We start from the raw sequence: 19,021 nt of genomic DNA, 5'->3' as shown, positions 1-19,021 counted from the left end.
GCTGAGGCTCAGGCTTGAGTCAGCAGTGAGGGAAATGGGAGCGAGAGGTGGGAGAGAAGATGCAGAAGAGGGGCACCAGCGTCTCCTGGCCTCCACCGCCTCAGTTGCCTTCTGTGGGCCAGAGGCACCTTGGCGAGCCCACGGGCTTCTGGATCATTTTCCATGACCCTTCTCCTCCCGACTGGCATTAGCCACAAGCCCAATGTCCCAGAATTCTAGCAGCAGAAAGAAATCTATGTGCCACTTGAGTCAGCTTTTCCATTTGAGAGCGGCGGTCTGCTTGACAGGGCCCTGGGTCCCAGCACCACTCTCTGCCACTAAATCACTCTGTGACTCGGGACAAGTCACTTCCCGCCTCTGAGTCTCTGTTTCCCTTTTTGTCAAATGCACGGGTTGGATTAAGTGATCTTTAAGGGTGTTTCCAGCTCTGACATTGTACGCTTCTTGTGTTTCCTCCAGCCTAATTTCTTTCAGGTCCTTGCCTGCTTCTGCTTCTGCTTCTGCTTCCGATCGAGGTGGCGGAATTTAACTCCACCCCTTCCCTGCTTTGACTCCTTGAGCTGGGTGGGGAGACAGCTGTAGAGAAAGCAAGTCTGTGCTTTTAGCTCAGCAGGGTCTCTGGAACTGGAATAGAAACAAACAACCCTTCACATATTGTCTGTCCGTCCGTGTAGGTGTATATAGCTATTGACTTCCTATAAAGGTACATGACAGCTGAATTTTTGTCTATTGAATCCCCTTTTACATGCACTAGGAGAGCTGGCTATTTAATAGAATCCTGCTGTGAATCCTTTTATAGAATGAAAAGCCACTCTGGAATTGATCTGGTGTATTAAAATCCAGAGTTCCATCTATTGGATTTGCCAAAACTGGGCCTTCTCCCTGTATGGTGAGGATGGTTTCCTTTGTGCTTCATCAGGATCCCCTAAGCTGCTCCCCCACTGAAAGGCACTGGGGCCCCTAAGGGGTGCTGCTAGCTTTGGCAGGTTTTATTTCTCCTCGGAAAGGCCCCCAGATTTCTCTCTCCCAGTTCAGGGCATCGCTACTACTGTCAGTTTCCTCTCAGCTCAGCTTAATCGGAGCCAGGGAAATCCTGACGTTTGATGTGTTAGGCATATTGGAGTTGTTGTTGTTTTAACCTCTGGGAACTTAGCAGTGCTTTTGTGGTTCTTATAGCTGATAATACGGGATAATAAGTGGCACTCACTCCCTTGGTAACACTGGAGGTAGCAGATAGGGCTATCATCCACCTGATTGTTTCAGCAAGACTTTTTGCTATATGTTTCAGGGTATGTGATTTGAGTTTGACTCCTGGTTCGCATGAATCTTTATAAGAATAAGGCATACTGTATAATAATGTTATATTGTATATAAATATGTTATAATAAGAAGAATAATAAGGTTTTATGGTATTATTGGTAAAATAAATGTTTTATATACAATAAAACTGCCGGAAAGCTGAATACTTCACCAAATTTTCTGGTTATCTGTACATAAAGCAACTTTTTGGCTGTAACTAAAGATTTTGCTAAAATATCTGAGGCCACTTTCCTGCCTAGGAAAGTATCATCATAGAATCTTAAAAAAATAATATTTTAATTCTGATTATAAAAGTAAAATATGCCTACTGTAGAAAATTTGGAAAACAGAAAAGCAGCAGCTCCTACAGCCCCTCCAAGCCAAAAGCAACCATTCTCACCATTTTGGTATATATTCTTCCAAGCTTTTAAAAATGCATACATACTTTTTTCCCTCATGATTGGGATGATCCTGTATACACAGGGTATTGTTTTTGTTTTTGTTTTTTACCTAACAGTATTTGGTAATCATTTTCCTATGCCATTAGGTATTCTTAGAATATATTTTTATCAGCCGTTTAATATTCCACCATGCATCATTGAACTATTCATTGAGTTTGAGCGTCCTGAAGATTTGCAGGGTCTCTCAGAGATTGATATTCAGAGCTGGGGAGGGAGATAGAGGAAGGGAAGGTGTGAGAGATCAGGCCCACCAGTAAGTGACACATGGGGCTGCCGGAGAGAATCCTATTTCAGTGTTTCTGTCCTTTCCTAGCATCTTTGTGCCAAGGCCAGAGGAGAAAGTTGGGGACAAGCCCGGTCTTTGGCCATGGGTTCCAAACTTTTTGTTTTGGTCTTGTCCTTCAGAATGACAGCTACTAACTTGACCACCCCAGTTTTTTTTTCCACCCCAGTTTTAAACGGAGGCCAGAAATTCTCCATCGACACAGATGCGCCCTCAGTTTCCGGAGGCTTCTTACATGGCTTGCGTCCTATGCCATAAAGGTTGGAAAGTGGGGAGGGGGGCGGGGGTTACCCACTTGGGTGCTTATGGGACCCTTTATTTTCAGAATCACAGCAAGGGGAGAACGATGCACAGCTGGAACTGCCCTCACTCGTTCTTCATAACACGAACCTCCGACTATTCAATTAAAACGCGCAATTGGTGTGTCCTCGGGGGAGGAGGCGGAAGAGAAAGAGAGCGTTGTTTCTGCCTGTGATATGAAATGTGGTATAACGTATTTCAAGACCGCAGGTGACTGCAGATGAGGAGAAAACAGGAAATGTAATTGGGGAGGGGAGTGGGGCCTCTCCCAGTTCTCAGGAGCACGCTTTCATTTTTGCCTTCCTTTTAGCTCCTCTCAGACTCTGCAGCCTAATTACCCCTGCTGCAAAGCTGAGCCAGAACTCTCTTTTCGTGTATTAAAAATGTTTTTTAAATTACACAGGTAATGTGTGAATACATTCATGCTGTAAAAGAATCAAACAATGCAGAAGCACACTGACTACCCCCCTGAGTAAGCCCCTAGTTCCAGTCCCCTTCCCTGAGGTACCCTGAGTTCTAGGTGTGGTGGGTGGCTTTTTAGTCCCCTTTCTCTCACATACATTTAAGTGCACATACACACGGAGGGTTTTTTTGCATATATGGCCTCATACTGTGCTTATTGTTCTACAGCTTCTTTTTTTCTATATTATAATATGTCTTGGAGATATTCCGATCAGTACCTATAGACCTACTGCATTCTTTTTTTTTAATTATTGGAGTATAGTTGATTTACAATGTTGCGTTAGTTTCAGGTGTACAGCAAAGTGAATCAGTTATACATACACATATATCCACTCTCTTTTAGATTCTTTTCCTATATAGGCCATTACAGAGTATTGAGTAGAGTTCCCTGTGCTATACAGTAGGGCCTTACTAGTTAACTGTTTTATATATAGTAGTGTGTATATGTCCATCCCAGTCTCCCAATATATCCCTCCCCGCCCTTACCCCCTGGTAACCATGAGTTTGTTTTCTACATCTGTGACTCTGTTTCTAGACCTACTGCATTCTTCTTAATGGCTGTGGAATATTCCAGCATATGCACGTACCATAATTTAGTTAACTGTTTGGTTTTTCTGTCACAACCTATGAAACACCCAAACGAACTTTTTGGCCAACCCAATATTTTTCCCATTGTCGGACATTTAGTTTTTTTTTTCTAGGTTTTCAGTATTATAAATAATTCTGTAATGAGTTTCCTTGTACTGTACATGGACCTTTGTACAGGCATGTGAGTCTCTCTAGAGTAGATCCCGAGGGGAGGTTGCAGGTCACGGGAGATGGGCCATTTAACATTTTGGTGGCTGTGGCCTTTCTAGCCTCTCAGTTCAAAGCGTCAAACGTGGCATCACCTGCTACTCAAGATGGTAACTTAAGATTTTAGTGTCAGACGTCCTGGGCCAAGTTGACAGTTCCATCTCCTTTTGTGCACTTTGTAATCCAGGGAACATTCAATTAACTGCAATCAAAGCAGTCAGGTCCTCAATTAATCAGGCCACGTTAGGAGAAAGAGGAAAGAGCTAAGCTATCAGAGGTTTAGAGAGGGAAGAGGGAAGAAACTTCCAGGGGCTGTCCTGGGGTCAGTGTCCATTCAGCCCAATGTCCTGTCCTTTTCACCGTTACGTATTTACCTCTGAACAATGAGGACTGATATTCATAACGGTGACCTTGACATCTAAGATTCATCAAAGCAGGAGTGAATGGTGCTCGCTAGGCAGGATTTCCTAAAGCAGGAACTGCATATACAAATTCATTTTCGAAGCTTTCTCAACTACAAGGATTGAGACATACAGTGTGCTGCTTAAATCTTGATTGGCAAGAAAGACACATTACCCAGATTCCATGTTCCATAGTCCCCAAACCTTCCAGTTAACTTAGGTGTATTGGACACCGGGTAAAAAGATACAGAAGAAAAAAGGATTCTAAAAGTTACCAGTGGACTTTACCAAATCCAGACCAATGGTCGTTTCTCTGTAATCCTTCCTGACTTCAATCTTGGCCTCTGGTGATAGAAAACTATTGGGTCATCTCTTACTTTTCTGATCATCCTCCCTCCCCTTGGAAGAATTCTCTTCATCTTCCCATTCCTTACTTGTGGGTATTGCTTATATTCAGTCCTTAGTTCTTTTCTCCCTGTACTGTCTCTTGAAGAACACATCCAGTTTCATACCTCTCACTGCTAAATTTATATCTCAGTCCTGAATTCTCCCTGAGCCTACAATCCCATATTGCTAAGTACTTAGTGGGTAGATGTGTCACCATAAAATCAAAACTATCTTGTTTTCTTTAATATAGAAAATGCTTTTACAAATCCAGAAGAGAAAGACAAGCACCCATTTTAAGAAAATGGACAAAGACGTGAATAGGCAACTCACATATACATAGACACAATACACATATATAGTTGAACAATAAAAAAAGTTCACTCTCACTAATAAAATGCAAATGAAGTTACGTGATGCCATTTTGCAATGATTCAATTCACAATGGTTAAAAAGCCTCAAACTCAGTGCTGGTCTAAGTATGTGTAAACAGACAGTCTCGCATACTGGCCTTAGAAATAGACATTTGTAATATTCTCTGTTGAATGATTTCTCAGTGTGTACCAAAGTCTTTCCAATGTGTGTGGCCTTGGACCCAGCAGGCTTTAATTCTAGGAATTTAGCTTAAGGAAATAATCAGAGACTATGCAAACCTGTAAGAACAAGAATTATTACTTATAATGTTGAAAACTTGGAAACGCGCTAAATGTCTAGTAGTGGAAGACATTTCACTGGTTGAGAAAATGTGGTAAATTCCTACAATGGAATGCTATGTGGCCAAAAAAGTAATGTTTTAGAAGTATACTTAATTACTCAAGAGAACATCTGTATTATGTTAAGTGTCAGGTTATTAAGCCAGGTGATGAAAAGGAATATACAGGATTATCCCTATTTTGTAAAAAAAAAAAAAAAAGAAAGAAAAAAGAAAAAAAAGTATTATATATAGACTGTAGGGAAATACATGTAAATACTAATAGTGATTATCTCTGGAGAGTGATATTATGGGTGATTTTTATTTTCTTCTTTATAATTTTCCATATGTTTTAAAATTTCTACAGCGAACATGGATTACTCTTATAAAAAACCTGATAAATGTAATTTTAAAATAATGGCTATTTAAAACTAGAATCTTCGACTTTTCCACTAAAGCACCCTTTCCTGGCTTCCCTCTTTCTGCCCTTGGTGCCATCAATGCAATCTCCCAGGCGTAGGACCTTGCAGCCTTATAGCTTTGATTGCTCCCGCACTCTCTCTGCCCCATCATTCACCGAGTCTCATCCTTTCTTTAGGACGGCTCTCAAATTTGTTCCTCCCTCCTGAGTCCCAAGTCAGATCAGTTCACTTCAAGCAGCATTTATCGTCACAGTGCCTGGCTGTCACTCTGCCAGTTCAGCGTTATTGGAGTCCTCTCCTAATATGTCTTCCTGCCCCTGCTCCCTCTCTCCTCCCATCGATCAAGCGCCCTGCAGCCCTGCAGCTGGAATGATCTTTTGAAAAGACTACTTGTGTCATGGCCCTCCCTGCTCAAAACACTCAAAATGCCCCTTTCAAACCCCATTGCCTAGGGAATAAAGGCCATACTCTTTCTTCTGCTATTTAGGGCTCTCACAGCACTGGGCTAGGTGGGAGATAACTGTGGGCACGTGGGAGGTGCTTGGGTGAGGCTTGACAATGAAATAAATCTTTAAGAATAAGATGTGGAGTTCTCCCCACTGCCCTTCACTGTCTTCAGTTTGAAAATTCCCTTTCCTCATCTTTTGGCACTTGGACCAGACGCCCTGGAGCACTTGAAGTTTCATGGTGCTGAATTTGGACACAGGAAGAGGCAGCCGGGGGTGATAATATATGGCTCAGGAAACCTCGACTCTGAGTCCCTCCCAATTTCCGATGCCTGCTAAGTAGGAGGCCCCATCAAGAAAGCATACTGGCCCTTAGGTTTCTGTCTCCCCTGCAGCCTTGAGGACCAATACTGGCCCTTAGGTTTCTGTCTCCCCTGCGGCCTTGAGGACCAAGAATGAACAGTGGGAAACTTACATCTTTTTTTAAAAAAATTAATTAATTAATTAATTTTTGGCTGTGTTGGGTCTTTGTTGCTGCGCGTGGGCTTTCTCTAGTTGTGGCGAGCGGGGGCTACTCTTCGTTGCGGTGCGCGGGCTTCTCGTTGCAGTGGCTTCTCTTGTTGCGGAGCAAGGGCTCTAGGCGCGCGAGCTTCAGTAGTTGTGGCACGTGGGCTCAGTAGTTGTGGCTCGCGGGCTCTAGAGCTCAGGCTCAGTAGTTGTGGCGCACGGGCTTAGTTGCTCCGCGGCATGTGGGATCTTTCCCGGACCAGGGATCGAACCCGTGTTCCCTGCATTGGCAGGCAGATTCTTAACCACCGCGCCACCAGGGAAGCCCCTTAGATCTTTTTTTGATTGCTTTGATAAAAAGGTGGAGAAAAGGGTGAGGAAAAGCAAAAGGGGGTGAATATAGCCCTGAGTGATGCAGGCCACTCATGAAACCCAGCTGTCTTCAGGAACCCCTCTGGGGCCCAGAATATACAAACCAGGACTGAATGATGGCATATGGTTGTCTGTTGAGAATACTCCACTGGAGGGTGTGGGGTGAGATGTGTGAGGGTAACAATCTTGCCAGATGACAGTCACGGGCATGAGGGATCTTTAGTTGCAGCATGCGTGCGGGATCTAGTTCCCTGACCAGGGATCGAACCTGGGCCCCCTGCACTGGGAGCGAGGAGTCTTACCCACTGGACCACCAGGGAAGTCCCGAGAAGAGAAATTGCTTTTTGAAGTCCCTTTGTCATATTTACTGAATACTTATACGTATTCCAGGCATTGTACTAAGCTCGTTACATGTGTTGGCATATTTGAGTCTCCCAATCATCTGTAAGGTAATATTATCTCATTTGACAGACGTGAAAGGAAACTGAGTCTCTGTGAGGAGAATTAACCCAAGACTGGGAACCTTCTCACCCCCTGACCCCCTGCCCTCCCACCCCTTACAAGCCCCCTCTGTAGTTTGCTCTGTCTGGAACTATGTGACGTTCATTATGGAGCCTCAAGGGTGACTGTACCCAAGAATCCATGATTTCTAAGCGAATGGGTCATTTTGCTTTGGATCAGAGACTAGCTAAGGGGAGATGGGCCCCAGTGGGTGTTAATTCCTAGCACAGAGAGCATTTGGATGGGGAAGTGAGACCCAGGTTGCTTTTAAGCACATTTTCATTTTCTCCCCTCCCTCCCCTTCCAAATTAGGGTGAAGGTTGCCGAACTGTCCCCCTGGCTGGACATGTGGGGTTTGACAGCTTGCCCGACCAGCTGGTGAATAAGTCAGTCAGCCAGGGCTTCTGCTTCAACATCCTGTGCGTGGGTGAGTATTTCCATAGCAGGAAATTCTATTACAGAATATGGATCCTTAATGGCTGGGTGTGGCTCTGCAGGTCATTAGGTTCAATAGTGTGTCATTCTGATCTACTTGCAGGAGTGTTTCTGCCCCTCTTCTTCTTTTATCCCTCTGCTTGTTTTGGTGAGCTGCTGGCTGTAGTTACATTTTTCCCTGCCCAGACCAGAATGCGGGGCCATACCTTGGGGGGAGCTGAGCTGTGTGACACCCAGTGGAAACTCTGTAAGGGAGCTGTCTGGCTCAACTACTCTTATCAGGTTTGTTCTGACTGCAGAAAATAGGAGCCAGGGCAGAATTGGGAGGGAGGTAATGGCTGTGAAAAGATGCCTGCTTACCAGCTGTGGGCAGTGGGTTGGGTCTGTCTGTTTCCTCTGCAGCCCTGCTGTGCTTGGTACAGTTTGAGCTCTGTGCAGGGACCACACAGCTGTGTGCCAAGTTCTTTTTATTCCCTTTAAGTGTATCTGTGCCTGGACCTTTAGTCTCAAGTGTGGGAACCATGTCTTAGTCACCTCTACTGTGCTAATTACAGCACAAAGAGAGTTCAATAATGTATGTGAAATGAATGCATGAATTATCCCCGCAGGAACCACTCACTACATTTCTCAAACCCTTTCCCGTGTTAACAATTTGGGTCCTTACTAGGACTCTGGGAAGTGAACAGACCAAGTGGCATTCATATCCTCATGGAACAGACGGAGACCAAGAAACTCGGGGGGATAAGGGACTTAGCTGAGGCAACACAGAATAAGTGGCAGAGCCATGACAAGGACCCAGGTCTGCCTGACTCTTTGTCCCTCCCACTGCTTCAGTAACCGCTGCCAGAGACATCTCTTGAGAATGCAGAAGCACTTTGGAAACTGTCAAGCACCAACCAAACAAATCTCAGGAACAGCAAGCAGTTCCTTGACATTCTTTGAGAATCTGTCCTTAGACCTTAAATAATCCCAAATTTGCAAACATGATCGCAGTATATAATTTTCACTATACAGTGCGGTAAGGCATACCTGCATGTTTTTAGTGACGTACCTCCAAACCTTAATGATTCTATAAATACCATAATAATGGCAGTTTTCATGCTGGTCGGAACACTCAAAACACTTTTGCTAATTGCCTTTTCCTATTTTTGTATAGAGCATACGGGGAATTCATTCATACTGAGGGTGTGAACCACTACTGAATTGGGTCTTCTACTCTCTAATGTAGTCTAAAGTTCTGTTTTGTAACTAAGGTCATTCATTTTCTTGGACTCTTTGTTTTTTCTTCTCCCTCCCTGGCACTCCTCAGATCATTTTCTGTCGGAGAATTAGCTACACGCTCAAGGACAAGTAGAGAAAACAAAGCCACTTCTAAGTGTGGTTGACAGGCAGTCAGCTAGGCTCACTCACTAGTGAAATGACTCACTCTCATGCACCAGCTTTGGAACCTATGAGATGAAAATATGTGCTTCACAGATTTACATATCATGGGCCTGAGAGTCCAGATCTAGGCTGTTAATTCTTCAAATGCCAAAAGTCTACCCATGGTTACGATGAGGTGCTATTAGGAGAGGGATACAAAATAAACAGCAGTCATGGTGATCGACATCAAGATCAAATGCCATCACATCCAATATTAGCACTGCCAGATCTCTCCCATCTTTGGCTGATGGCCAGCTTATTTCACATAACATTTGATTACTGAAAAACTTCCACACAAACATATTGGAGTCCCTTGGCATTCCTCCCAGAGCTCCGGGTGACCTGCACTGAAGTTGAGGGGATGAGAAGTGAAGTGACAGGCCCACCCTCATCAGCCTCTCACACCAAGTACAATTGGGTGGGCTAGTAAAGCTTTAGGAGGGAGGCCGCATAGGTCAGAATGGCTCTCTGAGGGCGGCAGCGTAGGGTAATTGGACATGTGGACCACAGGCTCCCCTAGGGCCCGGAGGAAGAGGCAGCCAAGCTCAAGGCAAAGTGAGCAGGAGAAATATTTATTTATTTATTTATTTATTATTTTTATTTTTGGCTGCGTTGGGTCTTCGCTGCTGCGCGCGGGCTTTCTCTAGTTGCAGTGAGTGGGAGCTACTCTTCATCACGGTGCGCAGGCTTCTCATTGCGATGGCTTCTCTTGTTGTGCGGAGCACGGGCTCTAGGCGTGCAGGCTTCAGTAGTTGGCGGCTCGCAGGCTCAGTAGCTGTGGCTCACAGGCTCTGTAGCTGTGGCGCACGGGCTTAGTTGCTCCGCGGCATGTGGAATCTTCCCGGACCAAGGGTGGAACCCGTGTCCCCTGCACTGGCAGGCGGATTCTTAACCACTGCACCACCAGGGAAGTCCCAAGTGGGAGAAACAGTAACCCCTACCCACCCAGGCATCGTACATATGCAACTGCTTCACTGTGCACCTGCGGGCATGGAATCACTCAACTGCCCAGGACAGACCCTCCAAGAGGGGAAGGGTAGAAAGGAGACCCTCACACCCAAGGAGTCACCTCCTCTCTCTCTGTCTCTACTTATGAAGTTTCAGGAAACGGCTGCCCTAATAGCTCCCCTCTTAGCCGTGCAGGTGCACCCCTTGGATGCACCCACCCAGACTGGGTTAACTGCATTCCCCATCCCTGATCCAAAAAAGCCTGCAACTCATGCATCCCCCTCTCTGGCTGGGCTCACAAGCCTGTCATTGCTCTGAGAACCCACAATTTGGGCCAAAGTCACAGACGGCTTACGGTGGCTCTAAGGCTGCAATCTCAGCCCAGCCGTGGGTCTGGGTAGCGTCACCGACGTGGCGAAGGATCCATAGCTTGGCTGCTGAAGGTGATCGTTTCTCTCGCAGGACCTTCAGTGACCATACTTTCATGCCTACTGCCTGTGCATAACGGTCAGCTTTACTCCCTTAATGATGATTATAAAACGGTTCTGTTTGGGCGTAGAATATGTTTCCCCAAAGGATTTTCTTTTGTTTTCTGATAGGGCATTTTAAGTGTAAAATTATGGTAACACTGGCTTTGGTTATTAACAGAGATCTAGAATATTTTTATCACAGTGTTGTTTATTGTGCTGGGCTGCTGATCAGAGGCCCCAGCCTAGTGGAGTGAGTACCCTCCGTGCATAAGTGTGCATGTGCATGCTGGGATTGAGAGGGGGAATTTTTATGAATCAAGAGCATAATTTATACATAAGGGCACTGATGATGACACCTACGATCATTATTTTTAGAGGGCCAGGCACATGGGTGTGAGCATATTATGGCTCCTCTCCAACAGACGCTGTGGTTGACAGTAATTACCGAGTGGGCTGAGGTCCCCCTCCCGTTCTAAAAAATCTACTAGCCCACTCCCAGTCTACTAGCTTAGCTTTGGAAATCACTAGGATCCCAGGATTCTAGATATAGTACAGGAGGCGTTGGAGGAACCACTAGAGTCAGCAGTGCAAACGTTCTGCTGGGAAAGAGCCCCAAAGAGACTCAGCCCTCCGAATGTGCCAGCAACAGAGAATGCCTGTGACGAGCACAAAGGGTCATAATGATAATATTTACTTTGAAACTGCTCAGGATTCCAGGCTCAACTGGGCTCTGTTGAACTTGGAAAAAAAAAACATACAAGAGAAGCAGGATTGAGGCTCAGTGCAGGAGGAGGGGAAGGGCAGCTAGCATTCTCTCAGGGTCAGGGAGCGATGGTTTCATCTCTCTGTCTCTGGGAGAGGCAGCCGTCCACCTGTCTAAGACAGGCTGCCAGCGGTGGTGTGCAGGAGGAAGTAGAGGGCAAGGTCACAGAGCCAGGCAGGACCTCGTCCCCATCCATAGGCTCCCTTGGCCAACAGGAGTTCCTGGAGAGTTCCCTTTTGGACACCTTCCGGTTGAACTCAAAGACGTTTCTCTTGGTTTATTCCAACATTCGGAGCCGGAAGAGACTAGCTCCTGATCATTGCTGCATCCTCGGCTCCTAAACCTGTGCCTGGCTCCTATTAAAGGTTCTAAATATTTGTTGAATGACTGAATGAAACAACATATCACACCTATGGGACGCACTAGAACATTCATGGGCTCCAGTGTCAGACTGCCTGCAGTCAAATGCTGGCATTGCCACATACTACTTTCGTGACCCTGGGCCAGTTTCTTCCTCCACGTTTTATAGATGAGGAATGTGACGTGCAGAGAGACGGAAGAGCAGGGGCACATTCACATAGCTAGGAAGTGGCTTGGTTAATCCATCTGTAAATTAAGGACAAATAGTAGTATTATCTAATACACAGCCTTATTTTAGGGAATAAATGAGGAAATATATGTAAGGTATTTACAGTGGTGCCCACGTAGTAAGTGCTCCAGAAGCAATAGCTGTTATTATTACTACTCAAACCTGCTCATTTTATGGAAAAAAGAGACTGGAGTCCAGAGAAGGGGAAGGGCTAGGCTTAGGTCACAGTCATTTAGTGATAACCTGCCTGGGACTCTGCATTTCATCACTTGCAAGGACTTAATTGCACAAGGTACCAGAGGATGCAAATGTTAACAGCAGATGAGGAAAAGGGCTAAGCTTTTCTTTGTCACAGTGGTTTTGAACTCAGGGTGGAGAGGTCAACATCAGACTAGCCCAGGGAGTATAGTTTGAAAAAGCAGATTTCATATTCCATGTTTTAAGTTGAATTCTTTTTTAAAAACCTGGTGTTTCCAGGATCCTATCTACATTAAGTCAAGTGAGAGGAAATCCTCTGGGCTGGTGGAGATGATTTAAAAAGGGTTAAGAAACCCCGCTGTACACTCTGAGGAGGGAGGAGGAGAGAGAAATTGACCCCTCGGGACTCCTCAGGTTTCCTGCTGGAATCTAATTGCCAAGTCCCCACCTTCTTGCAGGGGTGTGGAATCTGCTGACCTGATCTGAGTTGAGCCGAGAGTGGCTCCACTCCCCCCCTCAGTCCTGGGCCCAGGACAACATCCCAGGCTCAGGCTGGGTCTGTGCCAGCCATCGAGAGAGAGCTCCCACCCCTCCCCTCCCCCAGGCTCCACATTGATGGAAAACTGGAACGGGAGCACTCGATAGCAATGGGACAAGCACACTTGATTTTCTGCCCTCTTCTCATGTTGCATTTATCACAATTCCCTAGACACCCGCCGGGTCTTTTCTTCCAGGCACTCATCATTGAGCATCTAATTTCCACAGCCCTTTTGCACTGGCAGGCATCCGGGTGGTCATTTTCCCCGTTGCCCTGCCCCGCCCGGCCCACCCGGCCTCCCTTTCTACAGCTGCGCAAACAGGGCGGGCCCTTCCCTCTGTGGTACTGCTCCTGAGGCTTCTGTGTGAGCCTCTTGCTAGGCGCTCCCGGGGAGTACCAGAAGTTGCCCATCCCCTGCTCTCTGAGAAGTCTTAGGATCAGGGAGTCAGGGAGCCAGCTCTGGGTGCTGGGGAGTCAGGGCCCGCCACGATCTAGGAGCTGCGGGGCATTCAGCAGAGAGCTCACAGAACAGGAGAGAGGGTCTGAAAGTGGGGATGGACACGGACAATTTATTAGGCACATACAAAGACCGGCGAAAATGTAGCTTAAGCTTCAACGCCCAGAGGGAAGGCGAGTTAGGGAGAGGCAGCCGCCCTGTGTTCCCGTCTCAGAGGTGCTGGCCCCTTTGCAGTGGAGCAGCACCGCACCTTGGGCGGGGAGGGGGGCGATTTATTCCGTTGCTTAGCCAAGTCTGCCACCTCCCATGGCAAAGGCCCCCCCCACCTCACCAAATTTTTCTGGGGACCCAAATACTTCCTGTTCCTTTAGGGAGGGAAAAAAGGGCCTCTTCTGGGAGAGTCTTTGCTGCTAATAGGTATAGCAGACCCTGGCTGGAAGCACGATCTGTGTGAGGAACCATTTCCCTGCACCTTGGCAATCAACCACATTAGTCAGACCTGGCTATGAAATTGGGCTGGGGGGCCGGGTAGCCAGGCTGAGTTGAATGTTCTCCTTGTTTTCTCTCTCTCTCTCACTGATCTCTCCACATACAGAAAGCTCTCAGCATAGACAGATATTTTTAAAAGCACCTCCTGCCTTCATAGCTCATTATTGGGGATAACAGAGGTTTGCAAGATGCAAAGCTAGACACACCCAGAGGTGGGAGGGGAGATGGACCATTTACGGTTATTGGTTGTGCAGCTCTAACCCTAGCCCTGGACTGCCGTGCAGATATGTGCTGTTGGTCACAAGAGGGGACTTGCCAGGCCAGGATTTGCCCAGGGCAAACCCACTCCCCCCATTCCCAACTGGGAAGATGTGTCAGTTCTCACATCTCAAGGGTTGGGAGCAGGGAAAGGGAGAAGAGGGGTGATGATAGCAGAACAGCAGGGTAGCCCGGGTCTTCAAAGCGCGGTCCTTGGTTCCTGGCCGTGACTTGACATCCTCTGCGTCTCTCAGGAATAACCTCCACAAACGTTCACCAGTTCCCGCAGCCCTTCCCCCACTCATTGCCCTGGTGCGAAAGCCAGTGGTTTTGAAATTCCAGGGGTTTTATTTATTAGTATCCCGCAGCCTGTTAGTTAAACAAACAATTGACTGGCTTGTTTGAAATTTAAAGGGAAGAGTAATTTGTGGCCTGCTAAATTCCCTCTCCATTAGCTAAAAATGGTCTCCCCACTGGGATACATATCCGGGTGCTGTCTGGGTCTGGCAGGGAGAGGTGGGGACTGAGAGGAGAGGATATTTATTTGATGAGGGACTGCTGTCCCTTTCTTTTAAACTTGAAAATAGCCCTTAAATTTTTATTATGAAAGCTATACACGTTCCTTGTAGAAAACTTGGAAAATAGAGAAAAGCATAAAGAAAGAAGTGAAAAGCGCACATAACCCCACCACCCAGACATGACTGTTGGTAAGAGTACATTGTATGCTCTTCCAGTCTTTTTCTAGGCATAACTCTACCTCGCCATCACTGCCTTTAACATGGTTTCTTTTTCTGACTATAAAAACAATGCATACTCAATTTTCAAATAACACAAAAATATGAAGACTAAGAGAAAAATTACCCCAGTTCCACTGTCCCGAGATGACCACTGCTAATATGTTGGTGCAGTTCCTTATACTGTTTTTCACTTAACTGAGATCAAATAGTCCATGTAGTTCTATGTGCGCTTCACTTAGTGTCTTACCGTGTACATTTTCCCATGTCAGTGAATATGCATCTGAAACATGATGTGTAATGGCTGCGTGGTCATTGTGTGAATGCATCATAATTCATTCTTTTGTTTTTCAGGAGAGACAGGTTTGGGCAAGTCCACCCTCATGGACACCCTGTTCAACACCAAGTTCGAGGGGGAGCCAGCCACCCACACACAGCCGGGTGTCCAGCTCCGGTCCAATACATATGACCTTCAAGAAAGCAACGTGGGGCTAAAGCTCACCATTGTTAGCACAGTGGGCTTCGGGGACCAGATCAACAAGGAGGACAGGTAAGGGAGGCGGTGGGGTGGGGAGGCTAGTGGGAGGCCACGGGGAGGAGTTCACCACTGGGGTCCCGCTGGACCTCTCAGATGATGCAGGCAGGCAGCAGAGAGCTCACTAGCGCCGCCTCCGCCCAGGGTCTCTGTCTATTTCAGTGTTCTACTCCACACGCTTTGCCCAAGGCAGGATGTCTTTCTATTCCATTCGGCAGACATTTATTGAGCCAGGTACTGCTGTGCTCTGATAATCTAAAAAGGAATGACCTTGTCTCTGCCCTTGAGGCAAAGACTCACGGGGAAACCTGGTCTTAAACAAACAAGTTCCTTTGAGTGTGACCTGCTCTGTAAAAGACAGGGTACACAGAGGTAAAGGACAAGCTACAATGAGAACGTGAAGGAGAGAACAATCAGCTCCATGCAGGGAGGTCAGGGAGGCCTGCACAGAGGAGGTGCCCCTGAGCTGGCCTTTGAAGGGTGAACGATTTTGCTGGACAGACAGGGGAAGGTTGGGAACAGCATCCCGGGCAGGGACAGCTGCTTGTACAAAGGCAAAGGGATGTGGAAGACTGTGGCATGTTCTAGGGGACTGAGCTTGCTCTGTTTGGCTAGACCAGGGGTAGAGTTACTGTGAAGCTAGTGAAGCTTGTTTCAGGGCCCTCAGTTGCACATGTGCCTCCAGAGCCCTGGAACTAATTTCTAGTCATTGTGTTGTTTGATCTTTCTTGGAGGGCCCTTCAAATCATGTAAACCTAGGGCCCCGCGATACCTGTTGTGCTCCTGGGCCGGTGCTTGGCGTGAGCTGGGGGAAAAGTGAGGGGAGATGAGCCTGAAGAGGTAAGCAGGGACCAGATCATGGAGGGGTTGTAGAATGTGTAGATAAGGAGCCACTGAAAAGCTTTATGAAGTAGAATGATGTAGTCGAATTGGCCTTTGAAGAGGGGGCTTTGGGATAGTGTGGAGATGGGCTGGAGAGCAGGAAGACCAATTAGGAGACTGTTGGACCAATTTGATTGAGGCCAGCAGTGAAACAGGTGCTGAGACAGGGAAGAGGAGACAGATTTGATAACTACTGAGTAGGTAGACTCAACAGGACTTGGGGGTTGGGAAGGCAAAAGAAGAACCTAGAATGAGGCTTGGATTTCTGGCTTTGGAGAGTGGACAGATGGTGGCGGCATTCAGTAAGAGTTACTATAAGAGAACCAGGTTTAAGAAGAATCAGCTCTGTTTAGGACGTGTTGAGTTTGAGCTGCCTGTGGACCATCGAGAGAGGAGATGACCTTTATCGGTAGGCAACTGCATATGCAGGGTTAGAGCTGGAAACAGACTTGGGTTATCAAGGTACAGGTGATATGTTCCAGCCACAGACACACGTAAGATCATCCAGGGATTGGAGCCGAGTGAGATGAACGCTGGGCTAAAGATAAAAACCTGAGGATGTTAAGTCAGCAGATGGAGGGAAAGACATCCTGGAAAGAGACCGATCTGGAATAAGCAGAGAGGTAGGAGGAGAGACTGTGGGTGGTTGAGAACGGTGTGCCAGTGAGGGCTGGAGTGAGAGGCTCAGATGAGGACGAGATGAGGGCTGGGTTGAGGGAGGGGGAGGGCGTCAGGCACCATCTGCGTTTAACTAAAAGTCACATGGTTATCACAGGTGCTCTTCGCAGAAAAGGTCATTCATCATTTTGAGCAAAGTGTCTGCTCATCCTTTGAGGATTCCCTTGCTTCTCAGATGAACTGTATCCCAAATTCTTCTATTTCTCCCTTAAAATAACAACAGCCATACTCATTTCCTTATAATGAATAAATATATTTAGCTCCTTAATAATCGAACTGAATTCTGTTTTCCATTTGAAATTCTAGACGAAGGACACCTCTGCTTTGTATAGGCCTGCTTATTGTGCTAATCTTGTTTGGTGGAGAATAAAATTAAACCCTGGGGAAAGGGGATATTTGGGTCACAATATGAGTGATTAATCTCAGCTGCAGATTGCTCGGCATCTCCTGCATTAAATTTTTCACAGTTCTCAGTAACATATAGTCGACATATCTAACATTGGAAAACGCCTGCATAATGATGGTTTGGGAGGGCCAAACTGATAGAGGCCCATAGAGGCTAATCTACTTCTCTTATATTTTTAATATCCTTACTGTTTTTCCTGATTATAAATGTGATACATGCTTATATCAAATAATACAAACTCGCATAAGTAAAAATGAGAAGCCTCCGGGAAATGGGCTGGGGAACAGGAGTGGAGTAAGCTCCAGGGATTTGTAATAAAAAGCCGTGTTTTCTCCATTCTGACAGGGCCATGAGGACATAGATAGGTCAGTGCAGCTGCACTGAAAGAGAGCATCAGAAGGCCCTGCTTTACCCAGGGTGCAGGGGCAAACTGAGAAGAGCAGTGACGAAGGCCATATCCTGGAGAAGGGCACCATTTGAAAGCTGCTGAAGCAAAAGGAACTCGAGAGGGAGACAGAGGACAGGCTGGAAAGGGATGTGCTTAGGAACTTAGGCTTTGGTCTCAGACAGACCTAAGTTCAAATCCCACCTTGCTACTTATTAGCTCAGGGATCTTGGACAAGCGTTTTGTACTGGTCTCAGCCTATCCATAACCAATGTTGCGGCTGGACCGGCCCTTGTGGTTCTTATTATGATTGTAAGACGCCCTCAGTAATAACCATCAGGAAACTTGAAGGGGAGAAAAGGGTTTATTACTCACAGGTTCTGGAAAGGACAAGTCACACCTGGGGCTACACAGCGAGGTAGAGGGTAGAGAAAGAGAGAGAGAGCACCTGGGCCTGGGGTTCTGCTTTCATAGGGATCGAGGGTAGGCGGCCTGTGGTTTTGCGGACTTAATCTTTATTGGTGAATGTAAAACATAAGAGCGGGAATTTAACACGTGGGGAGAGAAAAAAACAGATGGCCTAAATGGTCAGTTATAGAAATCCACCAATATCTTTAAAACAGGAAGCTTGGGGTGGGGGGGAGATGGACGGGGCTGGTTCCTTATCTTTCTGTGGCTGGCAGTGTGTGTATTCGAGATAGCTGTCCTTGAAGTAGGTGCCTTTTTGAAGTGGATGCCTCCGAAATCAAAGCTTAAATCAGACACTCGCGTTACAAAAATGCAAGTTACAACTGTCAGGGCTTACACTACAACTAGGCACTTAAATTCTCTATGCCTCAGTTTTCTGTAAAGTAGGGATGATGATAATACTGATATCTAACCAGAGGGTTATGGGTGAGGCATACTCCACGTGTATGGCACAGGAAACGCTTAAACAGTGCCTGGCACGGGGTAACTAACGAACAGAAGATATTGTTATGATCGTGACTTTTATTGGTAGAAGAATCAAGGGAGAGTTGTATTATGTAGCATATGGGAGGGAATGATAAATAGTGTCCAGGAAGATAAAAACTGAAAAATATCCATTGGGTTTGGCAACATGAAGGACATTAATACACTTAGGAATAATAATTCCAGGGAAATCGTGGGTAGAAACTAGATTGCCATGAGTGAATGGGAGGTAAGGAAGTAAAGGCATCAGAATAGCAAAAGGAGGGACTTCCCTGGTGGCGCAGTGGTTAAGAATCCACCTGCCAGTGCGGGGGACAGGGATTCGAGCCCTGGTCCGGGAAGATCCCACATGGCATGGAGCAACTAAGCCTGTGTGCGACAACTACTGGGCCTGTGCTCTAGAGCCCGTGAGCCACAACTACTGAGCCCGTGCACCTAGAGCCTGTGCTCCACAACAAGAGAAGCCACCACAATAAGAAGCCTGTGCACCACAACGAAGAGTAGCCCCCGCTCGCCGCAACTAGAGAAAGCCTGTGCACAGCAACCAAGACCCAATGCA

At 46.6% G+C, this 19,021-nt stretch overlaps 1 protein-coding gene across 10 annotated transcripts in view; it reads left to right on the top strand.

The window, feature by feature from the left end:
- The window catches only part of SEPTIN6 (septin 6), a 67,480-nt gene that overhangs the window by 6,377 nt on the left and 42,082 nt on the right, over positions 1–19,021 (top strand). For 9 of the 10 annotated variants that reach the window (XM_036840007.1, XM_036840004.1, XM_036840001.1 and 6 more), the window contains exons 2-3: positions 7,637–7,751; positions 14,980–15,175. In XM_036840007.1, the coding sequence (XP_036695902.1) occupies positions 7,637–7,751; positions 14,980–15,175 (311 nt within the window). The remainder of the gene's footprint in view (positions 1–7,636; positions 7,752–14,979; positions 15,176–19,021) is intronic. The other variant, XM_036840009.1, reaches the window with a different exon arrangement.

The sequence above is a fragment of the Balaenoptera musculus genome, chromosome X, assembly GCF_009873245.2.
Source record: "Balaenoptera musculus isolate JJ_BM4_2016_0621 chromosome X, mBalMus1.pri.v3, whole genome shotgun sequence".
Classification (NCBI taxonomy): domain Eukaryota; kingdom Metazoa; phylum Chordata; class Mammalia; order Artiodactyla; family Balaenopteridae; genus Balaenoptera; species Balaenoptera musculus.
Note: the sequence above shows the minus strand (reverse complement) of the source record. Positions and strands in the feature narration are given on the sequence as shown.